The sequence below is a fragment of the Tamandua tetradactyla genome, chromosome 5 (assembly GCF_023851605.1).
Source record: "Tamandua tetradactyla isolate mTamTet1 chromosome 5, mTamTet1.pri, whole genome shotgun sequence".
Classification (NCBI taxonomy): Eukaryota; Metazoa; Chordata; class Mammalia; order Pilosa; family Myrmecophagidae; genus Tamandua; species Tamandua tetradactyla.
In genome coordinates this window covers 146,799,366-146,824,539 of record NC_135331.1, presented here as the reverse complement: position 1 = coordinate 146,824,539, position 25,174 = coordinate 146,799,366, and the positions used below count along the sequence as shown (strand labels likewise).

At 37.5% G+C, this 25,174-nt stretch overlaps 1 protein-coding gene across 3 annotated transcripts in view; it reads left to right on the top strand.

Annotated features, from left to right (window-relative positions):
* The window catches only part of MDN1 (midasin AAA ATPase 1), a 204,551-nt gene that overhangs the window by 98,532 nt on the left and 80,845 nt on the right, over positions 1-25,174 (top strand). For all 3 annotated transcript variants that reach the window (XM_077162407.1, XM_077162406.1, XM_077162405.1), the window contains 17 exons: positions 347-565; positions 1,252-1,449; positions 2,938-3,146; positions 3,842-3,964; positions 5,838-6,035; positions 7,244-7,351; positions 7,701-7,889; positions 10,111-10,200; positions 10,308-10,571; positions 10,721-10,982; positions 16,783-16,942; positions 17,837-17,953; positions 19,278-19,486; positions 20,443-20,591; positions 20,947-21,158; positions 21,488-21,708; positions 22,643-22,756. In XM_077162407.1, the coding sequence (XP_077018522.1) occupies positions 347-565; positions 1,252-1,449; positions 2,938-3,146; positions 3,842-3,964; positions 5,838-6,035; positions 7,244-7,351; positions 7,701-7,889; positions 10,111-10,200; positions 10,308-10,571; positions 10,721-10,982; positions 16,783-16,942; positions 17,837-17,953; positions 19,278-19,486; positions 20,443-20,591; positions 20,947-21,158; positions 21,488-21,708; positions 22,643-22,756 (3,042 nt within the window). The remainder of the gene's footprint in view (positions 1-346; positions 566-1,251; positions 1,450-2,937; positions 3,147-3,841; positions 3,965-5,837; positions 6,036-7,243; positions 7,352-7,700; positions 7,890-10,110; positions 10,201-10,307; positions 10,572-10,720; positions 10,983-16,782; positions 16,943-17,836; positions 17,954-19,277; positions 19,487-20,442; positions 20,592-20,946; positions 21,159-21,487; positions 21,709-22,642; positions 22,757-25,174) is intronic.

Genomic DNA, 25,174 nt, shown 5'->3' with positions numbered 1-25,174 from the left:
TAAAATACAGTAAATTTTGTATATTTTCTAGAATTATGCCATAACTTAAAAAATGTGTCTAATTTTATTTCTTTGAGTGATGTTCAAGGTAGCTTCTTAGATTGTAATGGCAAAATTTGTTTGTTTTGGCAGGGGTTGGAATGCTATTCATGAAACCCTGGGGAAAGCATTAAAAGTAATGGCTTTCCTCTCCTTAGAAAAATATGTGAATGTACATTTAACAAAATTTTGCATGTAATCTCAAGGATCATAGACCCTTTCTATGCCATTTGTGGGCCCCAGGTAATGAGCCCCTGCTTTGGGGTCTCCTGCAAGTAGCAAATAGTTTTGCTTTCTTGTCACTTAGGGACTGATATAGCTGAGGTGATGCTGGATTTCATTGACTGGCTGACCCACCAAGAGTTTGGCCAAAGGTGTATTGTCAGTATCAGAGATATCCTGTCCTGGGTTAACTTCATGAATATAATGGGGGAGGAAGCTGCCTTGAAGAGGCCAGAGACCATCTCTACAGTGACATCTTTTGTCCATGCCGCATGCCTGGTATACATAGATGGAATAGGTTCAGGTATGTTGTCTGTTAACTAGTGGGAACAAGGGATGGGATGGAGGGGATTGGGAAAGAGGCCCAAGCCCAGCCTTCTGATTCAGATTATTTACATAATCACTTTAACATTTCTAAAGTTCAAATGAGTTTCCTTTTCTTTTTACTCCTCCTTGAGTATAAAAGATATATGTCAAAACTTCCCATAATTTTATAGACTGGTTACTTTGTAAACATGAAGCAGGGATTATAAGTAGAAAGAATACTGGTGAAAATGGCCTTGCTTCTGAAGTACTGGCTAAATTCTTTGCATGAGTGGTCATTTATAGGTAATGGGCCTGGGTCCTTCAGTTTTTTCTGTTTTTGTTATAATTTTCCTATAATTTCATAAAAGTCAGTGTTTAAGTAGTGTTTTTTCTCGGCCATGCAGATTAGAAATATAAATCAAAATGATTGGTAGCACATTAGTGCCTCAATCTCCAGGCTCATTTATCCTCTAATACTTTACTATATAAGCTATTGTTGAAATGATAATTCATGAACTCTGGGAGTCAGACTTCTTTTTTAGGAGTGCTTACACCAGAAGTCACATACAAGCTGTAACTATGCTTGGGCCTCGTATCCCCAGGAATCTGGCCCGGAACTCATGCTGAATGGTTATGAACTTGGTACCGTGTTCTTTACTGATGGACTGATGCTCTGTCTTTCAGGGGTAACTTCCTCTGGGTTTGGTACAGCCCTCTTGGCTCGCAAAGAATGTTTGAAATTCCTGATCAAGAAACTTTCCAAGATAGTACGATTTACAGAATGTCAGAAAAATGAATTGAAGATTTATGATAGACTCAAGGCCAGAGAGTTCACTGGGATAGATAATCTTTGGGGAATTCATCCGTTTTTCATACCCAGGGGTAAGAATGACTTTTAAAAAAAATGAAAATTCTCTCCTCCTTGTAGATCTTTACAAAAATACTTGACTGTCATCATTACTTTCATTTTAATTTGTCATTCTCAGTGATTATTTTTGAACCAGTTAGTTGAGTTAGAATCTGATTTATTATGATTTTCATTATATGAATTGTTCAAAGCATGTAACTGGCATGTAAAAATAAGGGAAATATAGTCTTTGACCTGCAAATAGATTATTTTGCATAAATACATTTATTCATTCACTTTTTGATACTCAGAACAAAAACTTTCCTATAGCAGTAATATTTGTCATCAGATTCATAATTAGCCTACAAAGGGCTTTTTAAACCCATAATGTATCTCAACTATGGAAACTTATCACCTTTTACAAAAGCAAGTGTAGTGAACTTTTGACGGCAGGTGTCATTCATCTTTCTGTCGTAGCATCTGAGATGTAGCTTGGTCTCATAAACCCTCAGAAAATATCTGTTGATTGAGTGATTGGATGAATGAATGGTTAAATGGGAAATGCAGTAGACTAGGAGATATGGGGCTTGAGTTCAGATTTCTGCTCTCACTCCAACTAGGTTTGCTTCTACCAAATATTTAAAGGAAGCTGTTAGAGTAGATATCTTTCGAGGTACTCTTAATTTTTCATATGTTCCTGTCCCTTCCTTCTTCCCTACGTTAATAGTTGTTCAGTGCCTGAAATATACAGAGACGCAATGGCAGTTTTTGCAGGTTCAGTGATAAATAACAGCAGCCAGTGTTTCTGACTTAGTGGAACATTGCCTCACCTCTCTCCTCAGAGCTTCAGCAGTATTCCTCACCTCCTAATGAGACCTATGATACTTTGCCTAAGCCACCATAATAATATTTTAGTGTCCCCATTTAGGGACTGTATGTCAGTGGTCTGGGACTGGGGTGGGCATTGCTTCTGCTTCTAGGCCAAGGTAATAGATGTTTTCCTAGCCGTACTCCTTTCAAACTGGTGAACAAAAGCCTCTCCAAGAGAAATAGTGGCACAAATGTTAGGCCCTATAAGACTGTTATAGTCCTGCACTTCAGCTGTCTCGTGGATTAAGTAGCCTTTACACCTAGTTTACACTTGAATTTTAGGGAACTATGTATTTATACTGATAAATTGAACATTGCATGTAGTAATTGGAAGCATTGGTTATGGAAGGAGAGATGGGTGTTTTCAGTTAGACCTGTATACACGTCTGTAAGTATCCCATAGTGGTTGAAGGTGGAGCAGTTCTGGAGAGTGGGCATATTTGAAGAAAGTATACCATAGGCTTTTTTCATAAAAATAGCATTATATAACCCCCAAATGAGAATATGTTGGAGTAGGGGCTAAACATTTTCACTGCAGGTGGTACTTCACTGTGTAATAGTCTACTTGGTGGATTCTTGCAATCTTGAGTTAATGTGTACATACAATTTGGTGATGTCCAGCTTATATATGACTTTTCTTTTTTCCATTTAAGGACCTGTCCTGCACAGGAATAATATTGCCGACTATGCACTCAGTGCAGGCACCACAGCAATGAATGCTCAGAGGCTCCTAAGAGCTACAAAACTGAACAAACCTATTCTCCTGGAGGGTTCCCCTGGTGTAGGCAAGACCAGTTTGGTGGGCGCGTTAGCAAAGGCTTCAGGCAACACTCTTGTTCGGATCAACCTGTCAGAGCAGACGGTAAGCTTAGTCATCCTGCAGCTGATGAGGATAGAGATGGGCAGTAGTGTTTGTATCTATTTGTAGAGTTTCCTTGTCGGACATAGTTACAAGATTGTCAATACCTCAGATATTTTATATGGTGATAAAGACCATAGCAACACCTTCCAAACTAATTCTGCTTTTGAATTATTTGATAGCTGATACCTGTAACTTATTCTCTCTAGATTCTTTAATCTAATTCTCTTTTGAGAGAATTACCTGGCTCTCTATTGACTGTAAGATAATCTACATTTTTTTCTTTTTTAAAAATATTAGTAGAAATGAAATGACTTTAAAACTATTTTAAGAAAATATGGGACAAAGATGACAAATTAAATGAGAATCGCTGGAAATATGGGGTCTGGGATCAGGTCCTAGGCATTGTTTTTGTTTTTTAGTACACTAATGAATTCCCAGGTGCAGCCAGGATTGGGAACTGCTGCTGTAGGGTGCCAGCTCCAATGGATTGATATTTGGAGTATTGTGATGAGAAGCTTCTCGATTCTTGTCTAGGCTCCTGGGGTAAAGAGTACTGGGATTGATTTTTTTCTCTGTCTTGGGCATAATAAATAACAGTAGTGGTAAAGGCCCAAGTGTTTATCATTTTTGATTTAGGGCCAGTTAACTTTTTATGTAATATTGGCTTTTCCCTGTTTCTCCCCCCCCTTTCAAAGGACATCACAGATCTGTTTGGAGCTGATCTACCTGTTGAAGGTGGCAGGGGAGGAGAATTTGCTTGGCGTGATGGCCCCTTGCTGGCAGCTCTGAAGGCAGGCCATTGGGTTGTGTTGGATGAGGTAAGGGGACTGTCCATCAGGCCAGTGATGGAATCACAGTGTATGAGAAGCAGTTATAGTTTTCAAGGCTCTAGGGCAGTTCTCAGTGAGTGATTATGGTGATGGTCAGTTAAGGCAAATTATCTAATGAAAAGAATCCTCTAAAGTTTGTTTTAAGAATAAGAAAGGTCATTGGCAGAAAACGTGCACAGAAGCCTCTTTTACATATAGCCTACAAATTCTCCCACTTTTGTAAGATAGCCTCTAGAGGAGAATTGCCTCGTCTAGTTTGTTCTCTAGCTTCTCCGTAGCAGTCTTGCTGCATTTGCATTTATTTTAGAGGTGTTTTACAAATAGTACCAATATCTTCATGTTCTATCAGCACAAAAGCTGAGAGACTGGGGAAGTTTAATGTAAGCAGAGATGTACAGAAATGGTGAGAAGATGATCAGGGCTTTATATGCATATTGGATAAGTTATTGATCAGAACAGAGCACATCACGAAACGTGTGTTGAATCTGTGTGAAAGACAGCCAGATGGACACATGGAAAGTAAAATGCAAAATAAAACTAATTATGGTTATGGCTAAAAGAGTCGGGTCGGTTTGGGCTGTACCATGTTAATTCATAAAAAGGCTAGGAAGTGAGAGAGCATGAATGGTTCAGTGACAGAATGCTCACTTGCCATGCAGGAGACCTGAGCCCATGCACACACACACACAAAAGGGCTAGGAGCTAAAATGATTAGAGTGATGAAAATGCTAGAGGTAAAACTTTTGACTTAAGGGTTCCCTAAATTCAGACTCCTATGGAAAGTTTCACATTATCTGGGTGAGGTGGGGGTAGCTGCTGTGGGATTCCTTACTGCTTTGCTGGTTCCTGCTATTCTTGGGATAATCAAGGAGAGGGAAGACCCTCCCCCCAGATTTTTTTGCAAAAAGATGTCTGATAGAACATTCATTTGCCAGGAAAAAAGAATGCCTAGTTTTAAAGCTTAAGGATAGTGACCATTGTTGTATTTGATGAAAATTCATCCAAGAACTGCAAACTGAAACCCTTTTTAGGCATTCTGGATTTGGAAACACACTTAAGAGCAGCTTTTAGAACTTAACCTGTTCAGGAAGTTTGTGCTAATGTGAAGATGGCCCCTGAAGTTATAATAGAGTCTGTTTTTGGCCTGTTGGCTTTTTTTTTTCCATCTCTTCCCGATCCACTTCTCCCATGTTTCCTAAAAACCACCCCTGCTTTAGATTCCTGAGTTCTGAACCCAGTGCCTGAAGATCTCATCTCCATTTAGCCCTTTTCTTTACGTGCACAAGAGACCCGTTTAATTGTTTTTCATGAAACTATTCAAAGAAGGTGGCTATGTAGATGTACTTTATACTGCTTTTTATCATGACTTTTAACCCATTTGGAAATTTCATTCAGTGTTTGACCTCGGAAAGTATATAAAGAGTAATCAAGCTTTATTCTCTAAATTTAGTGTCAGATTTGAAGAAAAAAAGTGTGAAAAGGTATCTGTGACTTGACAGTTTTTTTTCTCCAAGTTTTACCAGCTTGTTACAAAGTAGGTAATTATAAGTGTATTTAACAGATAATAGTTTAACTTTAGAGGCTGTTTTAACTGTCTTTTTCATTCAATCCGACATTTCATTCAGTGTACTTAAAAATTATTTATTTAGTTTACACATCCAAAATGTATTTCACATATATGAAATAGAGAATAATGTAATGAATGCACATCAGTTCATCACTCAGTTTAAGAAGTAGAATGTTATCAATATTACTTGAGGTTTCTCCCCTTGAAGATAACATTATCTTACTTTTGTGCCTTTTTAAATAGTTTTGTAGCATATATAATATGACGAATATATGCACTTTCTTTTCCAAATAGCTTAATCTGGCTTCTCAGTCAGTATTGGAAGGACTCAATGCTTGTTTTGACCACCGAGGAGAAATTTATGTTCCTGAGTTAGGAATGAGCTTTCAAGTTCAGCATGAGAAGACAAAGATTTTTGGATGTCAAAATCCTTTTAGACAAGGGGGAGGAAGGAAGGGCTTGCCCAGGTCTTTCCTTAACAGATTCACTCAGGTAAGATATGCTCTTGCCACAGAGACTTAAGGGGATGGTTTCAGGGACTGATAAGATGCTCATTGTGAGAATGCGAGTGTATCAATTCAATGTTCTGCTTCTCAATTTCATCTTTATATGATGAATACTACTGTCACTTTCTCTCTTGGTTTGGATCCCTTTGTCTTATGCCCCAATGGATCTGATGTGTTAATAGTTGGTAGTGAGGAGGTAAAGTTACCGCCCTCTTCAGGATTCTGTTATTCAGTGATGAAGGACAGTCTTTGATCTTTTCAGGTGTCTATGTGAGCTATAAAGCATTTAACAACATTATAATGAAAGCTATATATTTTAATTAAAGTGAAAAAATAACTGTAAAACTACCACCAAGAGTAAAAAAAAGCCAGTATGCCCGATACCAAAATCAATCATATTAAATTTGTTGTTGTTTCTTGCTGACTTTATTTGTACATGAAGGTGTTTGTGTATGTGCATGTGCATATTCATATGTATAGGTACATATGCTGTGTTTTGGATTTTTTCTTAATTATTTTCTCAATAATTTAGGGGGTGAGTACTCAGTTTGTAAGTTTTCCTGGTTTTTAAATGTTGTGCATTTACTTGGGTTTTTTTTTTTTTTTTTTTTGCATGGGCAGGCTCCAAGAATTGAACTGGGGTCTCTGGCTCAGCAGGCGAGAATTCTTGCCACTAAGCCACCGTCGCACTGCCCCATTTATTTGTTTTAACAGCTGTCTTTCAGTTTGGCTAAACTAGAGGTTTGGAAATTCCTCTGGATGTAGCTTTCCTTAATATTCTGTGCCTTGATAATTAAGAATTTGCTGAATATCTTGTAAGACTCCTTCATTATGAAAATTTATGTCCGTGTTGCAAAAGTTGAATGAATTTTATAGTGAACACCCATGCCTTCCATCCATTTTACGTAATAGGATTTTTTTTCCAAGTACACATACAAAAATGTATCTTTTTTCTTTAATTCACTGCAGTCATGTTAAAAGAAAAATTGTTGCTCATTAGTTCAGAAATTTTATATGATTCTGTGTGCTAAAAATGCAGTAAAAAAAATTCCTTTAACTGAAAATTACTTATTTTACTGAGGTGTTGTTACTTTGGTGTTAAATGAATATTTTGCATAACAAGCCATGGCAGTAATTTCTGATATTTGGTCAAGAGAAACAGCACCATTTCTTAATTCCTTTTGGATTTTGTAGGTCTTTGTGGATCCCCTTACTGTAATTGACATGGAATTCATTGCCAGTACTTTGTTTCCTGCCATTGACAAAAACATAGTTAAGAAAATGGTTGCTTTTAATAACCAAGTAAGTGCCTATTCAATGTTCTTTATTCTCCTGGCTGTTTTTAACATTTTTAACATGGGTATCTCCAGTGTATCTAAAGACCAGTCATCTAGATTTCTATGTGTTTCTAGTGTAAGGCAAGCTTTTCATTTGAGAGTTACAGTGATTCAGTTCTATATTTTGTGTACTGGTATTAATGTGTACAGGCTATTCCTGGCATTTAGAGATCTGGGTTGGAAGAAGTAGGCATCTGAATCCAGCTTGTGAGTTTCTGTCTCATATTACATTTGGATTTGTAGTACATTGATAGTCCTTTATGCAGTATCTTGCAGCAGGGCACGTTTCCCAATAATGGTACTTTTTTTTCTAGGTTGATCATGAAGTGACTGTTGAGAAGAAATGGGGGCAAAAAGGAGGACCCTGGGAGTTCAACCTCCGGGACCTTTTTCGCTGGTGTCAGCTGATGCTGGTTGACCAGTCCCCTGGGTGTTATGATCCTGGTCAGCATGTACTTTTGGTATATGGAGAAAGAATGAGAACCAGGAAAGACAAAGAAAAGGTGATTTCATGTGTTCTTTGTGTTTCTTTCCATCTCATAGTTGGTTTCTTCCTAAGGGAGAGAAAGAGCAAACTGACACTAATAATACCAAGCTCAGTGAAGGCTCTTGGGGATGTTTGAGTTAAGGGAACAGACTAAATATTCACCTTTCGCAGGGTTTCACAGTATAGGATAGCTTGCTCTAGAGGACGCATGTGCTTATTATCTAAACCCCTATGATCACAAACCTTAAAACAGTTTTACCCTCTAGTAATTAAGAACTTCAGCATCTTTCTAGGCATAGAGAAGGGAGGGGAAGCAAGAGAAGACAGACAGGGATACCACTCGTAGAAGGGGGGGTTTTTTGTTGTGTCTTACTTTTAAGTAAATGTCAAATTGGAAAAGTATTTAGAAAAAGTTTAGAAAGCATAAATAGTTCTAAAGAATGAATATTCTATATTTAGCAGGAAATAAGAATATACCTTAGCAAACAAAATGAGACTAGAATTCCCAGTTTAAAGAACTGTAATAATTTGTGCATTTTGCTTCTTGGTATTTAAAGCCCTGTCTCATTGAATGCACGTGACAGTTGTATAGGGAGGTGCTGTCATGATCTATTAGAGAGCAGTATCTAAAGTCTCAGTAGTGGCAGAACCAGCCCTCTGACCCAGGCATTCTCCACTTTGTCTGGTATACACTGCAGCCATTTGAAAACATGAATTAAAATACAGACCCACACATCTGAGTCAGTTACTTGTTGACATGTAAACACGTGACTGACCCATTGCACATGTGGTTCTCATACACCTTTCATTCTGCTGCTGGGTGACTGGATCCCTTTTTAGTTGAATTTGGAATCTAACCAAATGCTAACAACTAATTTTTTGGGTGCAGGTAGCTGTTAGCTATTATATTAGCAAAAAGCATTCAGCTGGTACTTTTTTTTTAACTGCTTTCTTGAGATATAATTGATATATCATCAGCTAGTACTTTATTCTTCCACTCATTTGTTATAGTGTACTAATTGTAGTCAGACATAGGCCAAGTATTGGGCAATTGATCCTAGTCAGATGATGGATCACGGTTGAGTATGATCACTCCTTCATCACTCCTCCAGCTCAGAGTTGTTGTAATTGACCAATTAGACATTTTCTGAGGGAAAATTTCAGGAAACAGGCATATCAATAATAGGAGAAAAGTTGTAAATGTTGAAAAGTGAATTGAATTTGGTGAATTGAATCTGATTTTATAAAACAAAATAAAACCAGCAAGATTGTGAAAGCATTTTTTTTTTAACCCTTGGGTAGAAGAACAGGGAGGCGAGGATATAGGCTTTAGAGTGGAGTAAGAGGTTGCAGGTCACCTGGACCCACAGGTAGTTTACAGGCACACTTTGTTTTATTTTAGTCTTATAGTCAGTGTTTGGTACTGATTTAGAACTTGGCTTAAGTTCTTTTAGTTGGCTCTAATTTTTCCTACTGCCACTGGATAAATTAGTTTTTTTATACACCCACCCTGTCCACTCCAACACTTAGATTTTCTAAAGAAATCCAAACAGAAAATAGGGTTAATAAAGTTTTCTAAAAATATCACTGCAAAGAAAAGGGTGTGCATGTAAGTAATTGGTTAGAATTAGGTATGTTGTTTTTCCTACATATATGTTTGGAGGGATAACATGGTATTTTTGGAATCAGACTGGTTTAGATTTAAAAATTGCTTACCAGTCCTGGGCAAATCATAGAACTTTGAATCCAATTATCCATATGCATAATAAAATACTGCCTATTTTGTAGGGTTATACTTATCAGAAATAATTTATTAGAGTGTGTTGCGTATAGTAGAAGCTCAATGAATGGTTGTCGTTCTTCATGTTACTATTATTCTCTTCTACCATCTTTTTAGGTGGAATCTTGAAGGGTAACAATGAATTCCTTTTTCGTCTAGATTTGCCAGTTGTTTCTTGGCTTCATTTAATTTACGATGCATTCTCACTGGAATCTCAAATAGTTTGGTACTATGTGACAACTCTGTCCTTGAACTCAAATTTGCTTTCATTCTGAAGAATTAAATGCCATCTGTACTTTTATAATAGAAAATGCAAGAGGATAAGGAAATTATGATTAGTATTCGTAGAACACTGTGACTCATTTTGGTGCACATTTTCTAAAAGTGTTCATTCTATACAATTTGGCTCAGAATTTGATGGGGTGATTTGTGTTTTGATTGCATCATTTTCTTTTAGGTCATTGCCATATTCAAGGATGTGTTTGGTTCAAATTCCAACCCATACATGGGAACGCGATTCTTTCATATCACTCCCTATGATGTTCAGGTGAGGACAATAGGATAATCCTCTCTTCCTTAACAGTTTTAATTTTCTATGGTTTCTTCTACTACTACCAGGAATGTTTGTGAAATCTTACTGGCGTGTCTTTTCAGTTGGGCTACTCAGTGCTTTCCCGTGGCAGCCATGTTCCTCACCCATCCCGCCGACCCCTATCACTCCTGCACCAGTCATTACAGTCTCTGGAGTCCATCATGAAGTGTGTGCAGATGAGCTGGATGGTCATCCTTGTGGGGCCGGCCTCTGTGGGCAAGACCAGCCTGGTTCAGCTTCTGGCACACCTTACTGGCCACACATTAAAGATCATGGCTATGAATAGCGCAATGGACACTACTGAGCTTCTTGGTGGATTTGAGCAGGTACTGCTTTGCTTTCACATTTTCAGGCAAAAATTGATAAACTCTGTATTATTATGATATGATTGATGGTCTTCTGTGTGTTGGTAACTACAGACACTAGTATAGTTTGACCAGTGACTGTGCTAAGTTCATGTGTTTCGAAATTTCAGGTTGACCTTCTGAGACCTTGGAGGCAGTTGCTAGAGAAGGTGGAAGGTACTGTAAGGGTGTTGTTAAGGGATAGCCTCCTCGTCAGTGCAGATGATGCTGAAGTAGTGCTGCGAGCCTGGAGTCATTTCCTTTTGACATATAAGCCCAAGTGTCTTGGAGAAGGTGGTAAAGGTGTCACGATGGAGATTTTCAATAAACTGGAAGCCGTGTTACTGCTTATGCAGCGACTCAACAATAAAATCAACTCATACTCTAAGACAGGTATGTATGTTTGGACATGGATACCATATATTTAGTTTTGCCCATGTAGTGTGCATTTGCAGGTGGTAGATTGGTAAATGAAATGCTCCCAGATTTTTAATTTAATTTAATAATTGGTAACAATGCTTGAAAATCTTTGGCTTAGAAAGTAAAATGAAGGTGTGGTGATTCTGAAAAGGCAAACGGAAGAAATTATTACTAAGCTTTATGGCTCATTTTGTATGTAATCAGCTATAATGATAAATCACTTATCTGTAAAATAAAACTATTTTTGTGTTTTGTTGACTTGTTTTTTACTTATTTATACTTTTTCCACAAATTGAAAGCATTGTAAACTGAAGGAGTCTGTGCATTGATAGTTAAGATGTGTTTATACCATTCCATATGACATATCGTTGGCATGGAAACTTACTCATTTTGCAGCACAGTTTTCTGGGTGGTGGTGACCGTGGTCCTAGTGGGGGCCCATAGGTTAGGTCAACTAAGGATGACAGTATGATTGTTATCCTTTATTTCCAAAGCTTTTGCTTGTAACTGGTAATAAAGAGTTAATAATTCCTTAGGGATGAATAAGTCAGATTCCCCAGCTGTTAACTATTAACTCCTAGTTCTGTAAACATTGTATCCATGGTTGTTGGTCTAACTTTGTTAAGTATGGGAATGATTTCTTTATTGAATTGATCTACATTTCTCAGTCAAGCCCATCATTTAAGTTTGAAATCTGTTACTCATCCCTCAAAGCAATTACTTTATTCATATATATATGTGAATATGAATATATATGTATATATTTTAAGGAATATAAAATTATTGACCACTGTTTACCAGTATTTACAATAAAGTAAGCAATATACAGTTGGATAACATTCTGATTACAATGAAGTTATTGTTTATTTCTGGTTTCTGCTGAACCAATAATCCGAATACTGAAAAAATTGAGCCTACATGTAAGGAGTGAGTTGGGGTTAAAGAAAAAACATGCAGGTCAACAGTTTAGATTACAGAAGTCTGTTTGCCCATTCATGCAACAGGTCTTAAACTGCAACATCTTTAACCATCTGATTAGGTTTCTATAAATGATGACCTTTTTAGTCAATATAGCACAGGGATTTCAACTTTGCATAAAGGAGTGGCTCTTTAGAAGGAATCTTTAAATGGCCTTTTAACTAAGCCTTGTTTGGCTAATGAAAACGAACAGTATTTACCTTGTTTTCTCATTTGGGTGGGAAGATTGCTTGTTGTGATAGAGTTTCTTCTCAGAGTTTTGCAGATATTTTGCATTTATATGACTAAAGATATAGACGTGGATTTTGCTCTGGCTGCGTTGAATTATATAAATTAAATTATTTGTATTGTATTTAAATTGTCCAATTAATTACTGAATCATCTGTTTGATTCGGAAGTTTATGACTTTAGAAAAATTTTCAGTTTAACTTGAAGTGATTTCTTCTTCAGAATGATGACATCCGAGAAGCACCTGGGACTTATCCATAGTTGTGAAATGCCATTTTTTAAAATGGTTTTGTTTTTGATGAACGTTATATGTATTTATACACACACAAACAAAACAAAACAAAAAATCAGAATGGTATCCTTGGGCAAATATGGGGCTAAATGCAAGTTCTGATTCAGTAATGACTGTGGATATTTTTCTCACATTTAGAAAAGCTGTTCTCTAATGTAAAGGAAATAATAAGCCACGATGTCAAATACTCTTTTCTAATAAATGAAGCAGCTGCAGCAAGCTTTTATGTGCAAAGTAACCAGTGATATTGATGTAAAAACAAAATAAAAACGAATACCCCCAAAATCCCCAACTCTCCCAGAAACGCTACTTCAAAACAACCATATCAAACTTGATTTCCATTAGAATAGTAATTCTTCACACTAATAAATAAAACAAGACTCAGATTATATATATATATAAAAATATATATAAATATAATATATATTTATAAAAAGCAACCCAGGGCGGGCAACAATGGTTCAGTGACAGAGTTCTCGCCTGCCATGCTGGAGGCCAGGGTTCGATTCCTAGAACCTGCCCATGCCAAAAAAAGCAACCTGAAAAATTATTGAGCTTCATCTTCTGGACAAGAATGTCAGGTTAGTGTCTCTTCATAAAAAGCAATTACAATTTGAGAACACTTCATGTTTGCCTCTTTTGACAGCACCAAGTCTCCTCATCTGACTCTTTCCCTTTCACGAGAAGCATTACTTCTCCGCTGCTATCTGTGGTACCAGTTATGCGTTCAGGATCAAGACCTCTAGTAAAGCCTCTTGGTTTGTCAGTAGCATCTCTTTTCTTCTTTGATTTGCTGTCAGAGTCAGTGTCATATAAGAATTTTCTTTTTGTACCATCTTTTTCTTTACCAGCTTTTTGAGAATTAAGAGCTGTTTCAATTAACTCTGGGCAATCTAAATTTTCTTAAGGCTCCAAAGTATGTCAGCGTCTATAAACCTCTTCTACTTCAGAAAGTACTCCACCTTTCCATTTATTGTATGCCGGTCCAATACTTTTTCCACCACAAATTCTTTACCTTCTTCCTCTTCCACTTTTTTTGCTTTTTACATTTTGCTTCTTTCCAAATTTTTGCAGTGTAGTTTTATTGGAGGCCAGACTTGAAGAGCTGTCATTCACCACCTCAGCTGCTTGAGTCCTAGGTGTGCAGCATCCCTAGCCCTGCATGCCTCCAGCTCGAGCCACATCCCATACATTTTTAAAGTATGGATATTGTAAAATTTGCCACTGAGCTATGAATTCCTGAGTGGTAGACTATACCAAATATTTAATCTATTTTTTTTCAATTGTGAAAAATAACACAAAAGGTTTTTTTTTTTTTTGAAAAATAAATTTCAAAGCATGCTGCAACAATTAGTTGGAAAACAGACTTCAGAGTTTGGTATGGATTATAATGCCACAATTTTAGGTTTTTACTTCTAGCTGCTCCAAGACACTGAAGACTAAAAGAAATACCAAGATTCAGCAATCATGGTATTTCTTTATTAAATAAATAAATATTTATTAAGCCCTATCTTCACTGTATAATTCCACTTTATCCTTTGATCTTTCTCTTGATCTTTAGGGGGTATTTGGGCTATGGCCATTCTAACTTTTTCATGTTGGAAGGGGCGGTCAGTATTATGGGATAGGGGGATGAAACTAGCTAATGTTCTAGAGAGGCTGGCCCCTCTGCATTTCAGGACTTATCTAGAGGTTTTAGGTTACTGGAAAGTGCACAGAACCTTAGTAGAATCTTATATAATGCCCTAGGTGTTCTTTAGGATTGGCAGGAATGGTTTTGGCAAGCTATGATAAGTAGCAATGTCTAACTCGTTTGCATCAGAGTGACCTCCAAAGTAGCTTCTTGACCCTATTTGAACTCTCTAAACCACTGATACCTTAATTTGTTATACTTCTTTTCCCCCTGTTCAGTTTGGCATTGCTGTTCTCAAGATACCAGGGTCAGGTTCATTCCTGGGAGTCGTCTCCCATGCTGCCAGGGAGACAATCACCATTGGATGTCATGTTACACATAGGGGAAGAAGGTAATAATTTCACATGCAGAATTGGGCTTGGAGAGTGAGATCACATCTGAGCAACAAAAGAGGTCCTCCAGAAGTAACTCTTAGGTATAACTATAGGTAGGCTAAGCTTCTCCCGCTACATAACAAAGCTTCACAAGAGCAAGCCTTAAGATCTAGGGCCTGGTCTCTTGACTTGGATGTTCCTAATGTTTCGTACAGTATCAGAGGTTTCCCTGGTGGTAAAGTTTTTAATAGTTGCATATTTTTTCTCCCATCTGTCAAGGGACTTTGGTGATATTTTTGATTATCTGCTTAACATACTCTGGATGTATCTGGGGGCATTACATTACACTTCACAAGATTAAAGGCCCTCATTCCCATTCTGGGCTGACTGTTTGGGGTTGTTTAAATGATCTATCCAGACAGGTTGAGTAAGATTATGTGCTACAGAAATGTAGGTTCTGGACAAAATAAAACTTTCTTTGGCCTCATATAGAGTAGGTGAAGTTTAAAATATTTACTTTTAATCCTCATAACAACACTACATTGCAGGAAGGATTATCTCCATTTCATAGATGAGGAAATGGATACCCATGGTGGTTTAATAATCTGCCCAAGTGGTTGGATCAGGTTTTTAATCCAAGCCTCTCTGATTTCAAATCCCTGAATCTAGTGAGTATATATTTCGTTTATAAGCTGGTTGAAAATACCTGTGATGAATTCTCATAGCATGTTCTTAAACTACTTTTTATTTTGGAGTGACTGTTTCATATTCTAAATTAATTTCTTAGAGCTATTAACAGAGTGTAAAAAGCTGAGTATAAAACAATTTGCCTACTACTTTTTTATTTTTGGAGTAAGCAAGTCTTTTATCTTTTCACTGTATCTTCCCATGTTCTTATAGTGAGCATGAAAGTATGACTTTTAAAGTATATTCTAGTTTTTTAATGCTCATTTTCTTGTATCCTTGATGTATTGAGCATATTTGAATAGCTGTGTTAATATTTTTGCCTCCTAATTTCATCAGCTCTCTCATTTCTGGGTTTGTTCTATTGACTACTTTTTCTCTTATGAGTTATGTTTCCTTGCTTCTTTGAATGTCCGGTAATTTTTATTAAGTTGCTGAGTGCTGCATATTGGCTTTTGGACTTTGGTAGGCAGTTAAGTTGTTCATGCCATCATTTTGGTCTTTTCAAATTGCTTTTAAGCTGAATGCCCTCCTGTACCCACTGGGATTTCTTCACTCTGGCTGGTGGAATAGGGATGATTCCCAACTCTGTGTAAGCTCCAGGAATCGGTCAGTTTATGTTCCTTAGTAATCAAATAATTTTCTTGGAAGTTTTTTTGGTCATCCTCAGGGAACTTCACCGTTTATGTGCAGATGCGGGTTGTTATTTGGTCAGAGACTCCTGATGCCCTTATCTAGATTTTGGCACTTTCTCTGTGTAGCTCCCTCCTTTCCAGGACTCTGCCCTTTATTCTGGTTACCTCATCCTGCGTTGCAGTCTCTCTCCACAATTCAGTGAGACCTCTGGAATCTGTTTGGTCCTTTCCTTGTTCTGTGGCTCAGAAATGGCTTCCAGGTAGAAATTCAGGGCTTCACCTTGTTTGTTTCTGTTCCTTCAGGACTTTTAGTCCTGTGGTGCCTGTTGAATGTCTGAAAGCAGTTGTTAAACAAAAATTGTTAACAGTGAGAGGTTAAGTCTGAACTGTACTACTTTCATAAATGAAAGCATGAGTCCAATATATCATGCTTTGTGATATGAAAAAGGGTCATAAAACAATTTCCAACAAAAAGATCAATTGAAATACTTGTGGGAAGAGCTATATAAACTACCAAGCACTATTCAAATAGTGCTTTCTAGTTAGTGTAGTGCTGGTTATTAATTATTACAATAATCTGATATCTTCATTTTAAAGGAGGGATCCCAGTTTAATAGCATTGATTTCGTTTTCATGTAGTATAAATGCAATACTAGGTGGGAAACCCCTCACCTTGCCATTTGAGAAATACAAATTTCACAGGAAAATTATTTACCTTCTCCATTACCTTAAGTTCAAGAAACCATTAAGAAGTATTTTCTGTTGCCAAACCTTAAAGTCTTACCTGTTTTTAATCAAAAGCAAAAAATTCTCTGTTTTATTATGAAACTTAAAAAAAAAAGGTGGGGGTCAAAAGTTTCCAGTTTTCCTTCAGTAAACTCTTAATTTTTGAATGCCCTGATTTGAAATTAAAAACTGTGGACTGCAGTTCTTGCCTTTGATATTTCAGAGTTTGCCAAACTGGTGGAAGAGTTCCGAAGCTTTGGTTTGAAGCTTATACAGTCTGCCAGTGGCCGCAGTCATGGCACATTTGAGTGGGTCGACAGCATGTTGGTCCGGGCCTTGAAGTCTGGAGACTGGCTTCTGATGGATAACGTTAACTTCTGCAAGTGAGAACCTGATGTCCAATTACGAGGGAGCCTGATGAAAATTGAGATATGCTGGGGCAGTGCTTCAGGTGGAAGCAGTGGTATTTTTAATCCACTGTTTTTATTAGCTGGAAACCCATCTTCAGCCATATTCTCTAGCATTTTCTTGGATTGAATTGTAGTAGTTAGCTACCACATTTCAATTCTGGATGACAGTTTTGAGCTGAACTGAAGGCTGGCAAAATTGGATTACTCTCCAAGCAATATCCTTTAAATTAGGCCTTTTTTATTATTTAACTACTGCCACTTCAGTTTGAAATCTTTCTGTTGTTAATGTCATACTTTCTTTTTTTTTTTTTTTTCCCTTTAGGGTCATTCTTACTTGCACATTTTTGAAGCAGAGGATCTGACACAGGTCATTTAGTAAATGTGCATCAATGATGATGTTTCATTTTTGATCCTAAAACAGCAGAAGGGCAAATATGAAACAACTGAACATATACAGCTAGCATAAGAGAAGCTACCACATGTCTAATTAGGGCCATTCCTTCCTAATTGGAATCCAGTTACCTTTTAATAGAATTGAAAATGTTTGGGATAGGAGGTTGTGGAGGAGAAAGAGGAGAGAGAAAGGAGGCATGAATCAGGGGAGCTATCTATGATTTTCTTCATTTTCATGTATTTATTAAACAAATATTTTGTGTATTCATGGTATTGAAGCTGTGTACTGTGTGTGTTGTGGAGTGAAATGAGAATCAACAGGGAATCTGCTCCTGAAAGAGATCGCAGTTCTGTATGGGGGATTTACGTATGCTCAGAGAAAGACAAGGGTCAGGAGAGGTAGGAGGCCCATGTGGGGAAAGCAGAGGTCATACAGCAGGCCAGCTTGTCCACCTTTGAATTCTCTTTCTGCAGCCCATCAGTGCTGGATCGTTTGAATGCTTTGCTTGAACCTGGAGGTGTCCTCACTGTTAGCGAGCGAGGAATGATAGATGGATCTACTCCCACGATAACACCAAATCCCAATTTCAGGTATTTATGCCTCATAAGTTGCTGCCTAATAATCTGACAAACTTGATGAAGAAGGATACTCAGTAGGACCTCTTTATATTTTGTATTTATACACCCATTCATTGATTCGTTTAACAAATATTTGTTGAAGATCTTCTAGTTACCGGACACTGCCAGACTTTGGGGGACAGTAATAAACAAGAGAGGTGAGGCCCCTCTGTACACAGGGCTTGTTATGTTTTAGAGAGAGGAGCAGATGAGAAACAAATTCATGAATAAGGTAATTGCAAAGTATGGTTGGTTTTTTTTGAAAACTGTCTAGCAATTGAGATAGAAAGTGTTTGATGGGGTGTATTTCAGATTTGGGGAACAGGGAAGAACCTTCAGAAGAGGTCACATTATTCTGGGTGTGACAAGTCACAGAAGGGTTTTTTTGACCAAGGAAATTGATGTGAGCTAATTTGAGGTTTTAAAAATTAACCTAGAACAGTACTGTTTAATACAGTAGTCATTTGCCATTTAAATATGCCTATTTGAATTCAAATTAAATTAAAATTCAGTTACTTAGTTACAGTAGACATATTTTAAGTGCTCAGTAGTCACATGTGGTTGCTGTCAGAGAAAATTCCATGGGACAACCAAAGCTTCTCTAAAAACTTTATGGGATAGTATCTTGGGGTGGTGGTGAAGGTTAGAAGCAGGGAGACCAATTACAGGCCTTTTGCTTGTCAGGCAAGAGGTAACGATGGCTTAGACAGGATAGTAGCATAGTGCCTTGGACTTGAGGGGTGAGGAAAAGAGGGAGAAAGAATGACATCTAAATTTTTGGTGTGAGGACATTTTGAATGGGTATGCCATTCATCAAGAAAGGAAAGACTGGCAAAAGTAGCAGGCTTGGTGCGTAGGGAGGGCCAGCAGGAAAACAGCAGTTCAATTTTGGACATAAATCTTGAGATGCCAGCCAGGTAGAGATGTTGATGGGCATTAGATAAATGAACCTAATTGTTTCAGGATAATGCACAACTCTCTGTTTTGCTCTCTAGGTGAATTAGAATGATGAGTTAATTAGCAGTACATTATCTGGGGAATATCTGAGAGTAAGACTTTTTAAGATTTTGAAAGTTCTCAGATAGTGTTAAAGTTGCATTTGATATACAATACATAGTTCCTTGGGAAGTAGGCTCAGACAAATAGAACAGACATGAAGACAGAACGCTTTGCATTAGTGGTATCTTGATAAACTCCTCAAGGATGAGCTACCAATTTGCCTTCACCGATGGTTCCTTACCATCACCATTGGTTGTATTGCGATTTTAATTTATTTACTTTGAACTGTTGTTATTAGGCTTTTTCTGTCAATGGATCCTGTTCATGGGGAAATATCCCGAGCTATGAGGAATCGTGGACTTGAAATCTACATTTCAGGAGAAGCGGATGGAAACATCCCAGATGACCTAGATTTGAAAGTTCTACTGCACAGTTTTGGATTGGTGGGGGATAGCGTGTGTGACACCCTCTTGGCTCTACACAGAGAGACCCGAGATTCTGTTATAGGTAAAGAGCTTTAGTCACTTCTGTGCTTCTGCAGAATTTTAATGCTATAGAAATGCGTATTATTCCATTTGAGTGCTGGTACAGAGGTTCTTATGTATAGTGTACATTAAAATAGAAATTACCAGGAAAATCTGTTAAAAATGTAGATATCCAGTTACTCCTCAGGAGATTGGATTCAACAGGTCTGAGTGAGCTGCAGCAATGAATGCTTTAAGGAAACTCCTTAGGTAGTTCTGAAGCATGTGCTCAGAGGCCCACATTTAGGGAAACAGTGCGCACTGAGATTCATGAAGTTTGCCAGGATCCTCTCTGAGCCTCTTGAAGTTGAAATAAAGAAAGAACTTTGAGTTGTTTAAAACAGACAAGTGTGTGACTTCTTCTAAATGTTCAAATATATAAGAAACAGCAATAATAATAATTGTGCTATTTATTGAGTAACTACTGGGTGTAGGTACAATGCTAGTTTCTTACTTATTCCTTACATCTGTTCTGCAAGGCCCGTATTTCCATTTTACAGATAATACTGAGAGGTTGCGTAATTTGTCAAAGACAGTCAATTGTGACAACTGGGATTTAAAACTAGGTCTTTTGGATTTCAAAGCCCGTGGTCCTTTGTGAGGTCATGTTCATTTTACCACCTTCAGCATCTGTAGCAAAGGATATAGACTAAGGATATACATGCCCACAGTTTACCACACTTTCTAAAAAGTCATCTGGTCACTTCCCCGCAATATGCTACATACAGAAAAGGAAGGAAAGAGGGAGATGGAAGGGAAATAATAAAATTCCCGCAAGTCCATTGTACCTTAGGGAGACCCTAGAGTACTTTTTGTAAGATTTCTAAAATTAAAATCTGGGTGGATTGAATGGAAAGAGGTCTGATTTGAGGATGGAACTTAGTGATTTTCATTAGTGATTTAACAGAGTTTATTGCAATATTCTCTTTTTCTTTATAGGTTCTCCAACATCTTCTGTGTCAACTCTAATTCAGACAGCTTTACTCATTGTCCAGTACCTGCAGCGAGGGTTAAGTTTAGGTAGAGCCTTTTCTGAAGCATGCTGGGAAATCTATGTCTGCTCACAGCATTCACCAGCAAACCGGAAGGTACTATGAAGTGTTCAAACCACTATCTGGGGGGTAAAACTCTGCAATGTTGAGTAGGAAGAAAATATTTCTACAGGTGGCAACTTTAATGGCCTCACAGCCAAGCACAGCAAGTTTGCTGTAATACAGACCTAGTATCCAGAAATAGCTTACATGTAAATATTTCTTCTTTAATACTTAACCTAGCGTTATAAAAAGTGGAACATGTAGCATTTGATAATGAAAAATGTACCTGAGGGTTACTGCGAGATGAACACATAGGACCCAGAAAATTATTGATACTCTGTCTGCTATTTTTTGGTAATAGCGCTTAGATTTTGATGCCTGTATACCATGTGTTTTTATCTCTTGCCAGCTTGTGCAGGCTTTACTGGAGAAACACATATCTTCTCTGCGAGCACATGAAATCTGGGGTCACTCCCTTCTTGCCTTAGGACTGTGGCCAGACTCTCTGCCCTCAGTTCTCTTCACTACTGAAGATTCTCACCTCTCTGTAGTCCGAAGTGATGGACAGATCTTGGCATATTGCCTCAATAGACTGAGCATGAAAACTAGCATCTGGGCAAGGTCAGTGGAGGTTTGAGCTTGTGTGTCTCTTTGTCACCTTGACTGGTGTTTGTCTTTGCTGGTAGTGGCCACGATCAACACATTCAACCAGAATGTTATGTGTTCCTTTATTATCCAACTCTGTTATTTCTACTGTTTGTTGTGGTGTCACTCTGTATTTATTACTGATTAGGTTTGTGGTTAATTTAATTACCTTCCTTGGTGGGGGGTACTTATCTTTTCCACATTACCTCTTTGATCCAATATAATAGGATAATCTTCTTACTTCCTTCAAATGCAGACTAAAAGATTATTTTAGTATTAACTTTGCCCATTCCACTGAATTTCAGGATTCAGCCTCTTACCTTGCAAGACTTGGAGAAAATTATGCAGTCCTCCAACCCTGAGAACCTGAAATTCAGTGCAGTTGAAGTGCGTACTCATTGGATTGATGAACCAGATGTTCTGACCATGGCTGTTAAATTGCTCATAGAAAGAGCAAACAATCAGGATTGGATGCTTAGAGTTAAATGGCTTTATCATTTAGCCAAGAATATACCACAGGGGCTTGGTGAGTAGAAAAGCTTAATTTGTATAATCAGGGATTCATGTGCATTTAACTGTTTTAGTGCTTCAGCATCTTTATTCCCTGATCACACCATTAAATTGCATCTAAGAGCTCTCCTAGCCAGGAATTTGTGACCTAGTGTTACTGTTTAAAAAAAAAAATCAAAGAACAAGTCTGCCTTTAATAATGTGTCACAAGAAAAACTTCATAATCCTTTGCATTTTAGGGTCTGTCCATCTTTCTATCAAATCCAAAAGGGAAATGTACTGTATCAATGTTACGTTTTATTTTTTGAACATCTGCTTTTTTTGCTGTGATGCCGCTGTGCTATGTAACCATTCTGTCTGGGTAAGGCATTGCTTTTGGTAAATTCAGTTTCCCTAAAAAATGCATTTGATTTTAATCTTATTTAGTTTCAGTTCTCCAAGTTAACTCTCTTACTCTCTTTGTACTTCTTTTCATTCTAAGAGGAATAAAACAACAACAACATTATTTACACTGTAGAGGTAAAGGACATGGAATTTGTTGGTAGAAATTTTTGACTAAAGTAATTGAGTTTAATTAGTAGAGTAGAAAGTAATTTGAGCCTTTCTACTCTATGAGAACTTGTAGATAAGCTGGTGAATGTGTTTATTATTAAGTGACACATGTGGTGGTCTGTCCAGATATGTGAGTCATGCATGTATTCATAACTGTGCAGTCAGGTTTAACAGCACCTGTGGCAGGTGGCAACTAAAGTTTAAATATAAATTATTTACGATTAAGTAAAATCTAAAATTCAGTCCCTTAGTTGTACTAGCCACTTTCAAGTTGTCGTTAATCGAAAGTCCTTACAGGTCTGTGACAGCGCAGCTCTAGAATATTTTCATCATTGCAGAACATTTGGTTGGATAGTGCTGCTTGAGAGACTTGACATTTATTTCTCCTTCCTCCACAGAGACAGTACAGATTCATTTGGAAGCTAGTGCTGCATCTCTTAGGAATTTTTACTCTCATTCTCTCTCAGCTGGTGTCAGTAATGTCATCAAAATATTACAACCAAATATGACAGGTACTGTCCCACTTTTGATTTCTGGCTGTCAGCACTGTTCAAGAAATGTGTCCATGGGTAAAAGACATGTCAGAGTCTCCATGGTAACAAACGGTATTTTCCGAAAGCTCAGAATATACTGATGCAAATTCCACTTCTTTGCTTGAAATGATCTGTTGCCCTCCAGCTTCTGAAATAGACTTGTGGACCACAATATAATGGGAAGAACGTAGCAGTTGTTGTCCTATCGGCTGTGATCCCACCTTCTTCACAAACTGACTCCTTGATTTTGGGCACATCATTTACACTCCCTGCCTGTGTTTGAGAAGTGTGGGAATTAACTCTAAGGTCCATTCTACTTAGAACTTTCTATGGTTTATTAGTACTGTTAACAGTAAGAGTTTTAAACCATGAGTTATTTGACTAGAAGGGAAAAGTATACAAGGTGAATTTTTTTCAAAAATATAAAGCATTAATGATAAAAGTTATAAAGCCTTAATAACAAAGTTATAAAACCATAATAATGAAAGAAATAGACATCTAAGCTATCTAATCAAATGAGATATTCAGATTTCTTTTTTAATAAAGAGTGAGAGAGCAAATTTATTTGCTAGAGCAAAGTAACATGAAGTTGATTGAGGGCGGGCCACAGTGGCTCAGCAGGCAGAGTTCTCGCCTGCTATGCTGGAGACCCAGGTTCGATCGGTTCCTGCTCATGCAAAAAAAAAAAAAAAAAAAAAAAAAAAAAGTTGATTGAATAAATACAGCATTAATAAAAATAGGGGTATTTTCAAAAAACCACAATTTAGTCTTCCTACTCGCATCGTTATTTGATGTTGATCAAAATATACAGTTAGCCATTTGGTTTGGAAAAATATGCGTGATTCTTTTACTGCTAAACCATTGACCTTAGGTACACTAAATATAATGGGGCAAATGGTTGATAAGAAATCAAACAACAGAGGAAACTGTTATGGTTTCCTTTCCAGTTAAAAAAGGATTATGATCTTTACACAATCTGGAGTAGAGTAACAGGTTCCCTTTTTAGCTGGTACCTCTTGCCCATTGTTGGAACATAGTAGCTCAGCCTTCATCTTTCTTTTCCAGTTGTGTAGATGTGTCTGTCTTACTAGATATAGGAATTTGGGCTCCCTCCTTAATCTACCTCACTGTTCATAGTAGGCTCTTGTTTATAAATGGTAGATGCTTTTTAACTTACAGTATACCTCTAATCCATCATGTCCACCTTCAAATTAATATTACCATTGTTTTTGTCTTGACTTCCTGCCCTTGAGTTTTCATAATCCTTGGAGAATGTCAAGGTCTCTTCACTGCTGCTTTATTAACAGAAGTATTAATTTTGAGTGAGAAGGGCCCTAGGCAGCAGCATAAGCCATTTTCCTAGGATTATAAAGAAATGACGTTTAAGCTAACTAATCTTTTTTATTTATTTTTTTCAACACATAGTTGTATATTCATCATCATGATCATTTCTTAGAACATCTGCATCAATTCAGAATAAGAAATAAAAAGAAAACAAAAAAATTCATACATACCATACCCCTTACCCCTCCCTTTCATTGATCACTCGTATTTCAGTCTACTAAATTTATTTTAACATTTGTTCCCCCTGTTATTTATTTATTTTTAACCCTATGTTTTACTCACCTGTCCATAAGGTAGATAAAAGAAACATCAGACACAAGATTTTCACAATCAGTCACACTGTGAAAGCTTTATCATTATACAAATCATCTTCAAGAAACATGGCTACTGGAGCACAGCTCCACATTTTCAGGCAGTTCCCTCCAGCCTCTCTGTCACACCTTAACTAAACAGGTGATATCTATTTAATGCGTGAGAATAACCTCCAAGATAACCTCTAGACTCTATTTGGAAACTCTTAGCCACTGACACTTTATTTTGTCTCATTTCGCTCTTCCCCCTTTTGGTTGAGAAGGTTTTCTCAATCCCTTGATACTGAATCCCAACTCATTCTGGGATTTCTGTCCCAAGTTGCCAGGAAGGTCCACAGCCATGGGAACCATGTCCCACGTAGAGAAGGGGAGTGCAGTGTGTTTGCTTGTCATGCTGCCTGAGAGAGAGAGGCCGCATCTGAGCAACAAAAGAGGTCTCTTGGGGTGACTTTTAGGCCTAATTTTAAGTAGGTTCAGCCTCTCCTTTGTGGGGTTAAGTTTCATATGAACAGTCCCCAAGATTGGGGGCTTAGCCTGTTGCTTTGATTGTCCCCACTGCTTGTGAGAATATCAAAAATTCTCCATTTGGGTAAGTTGAATTTTCCCACTTTCTCACCATTCCCCCAAGGGGACTTTGCAAATGCTTTTTTATTCACTGTTCAAATCCTCTGGGATTTATTGAGGCATCACTGTGGACAAACCTACAAAATCTCATGCCCTACTCAAGGTTCCATCTACTTAC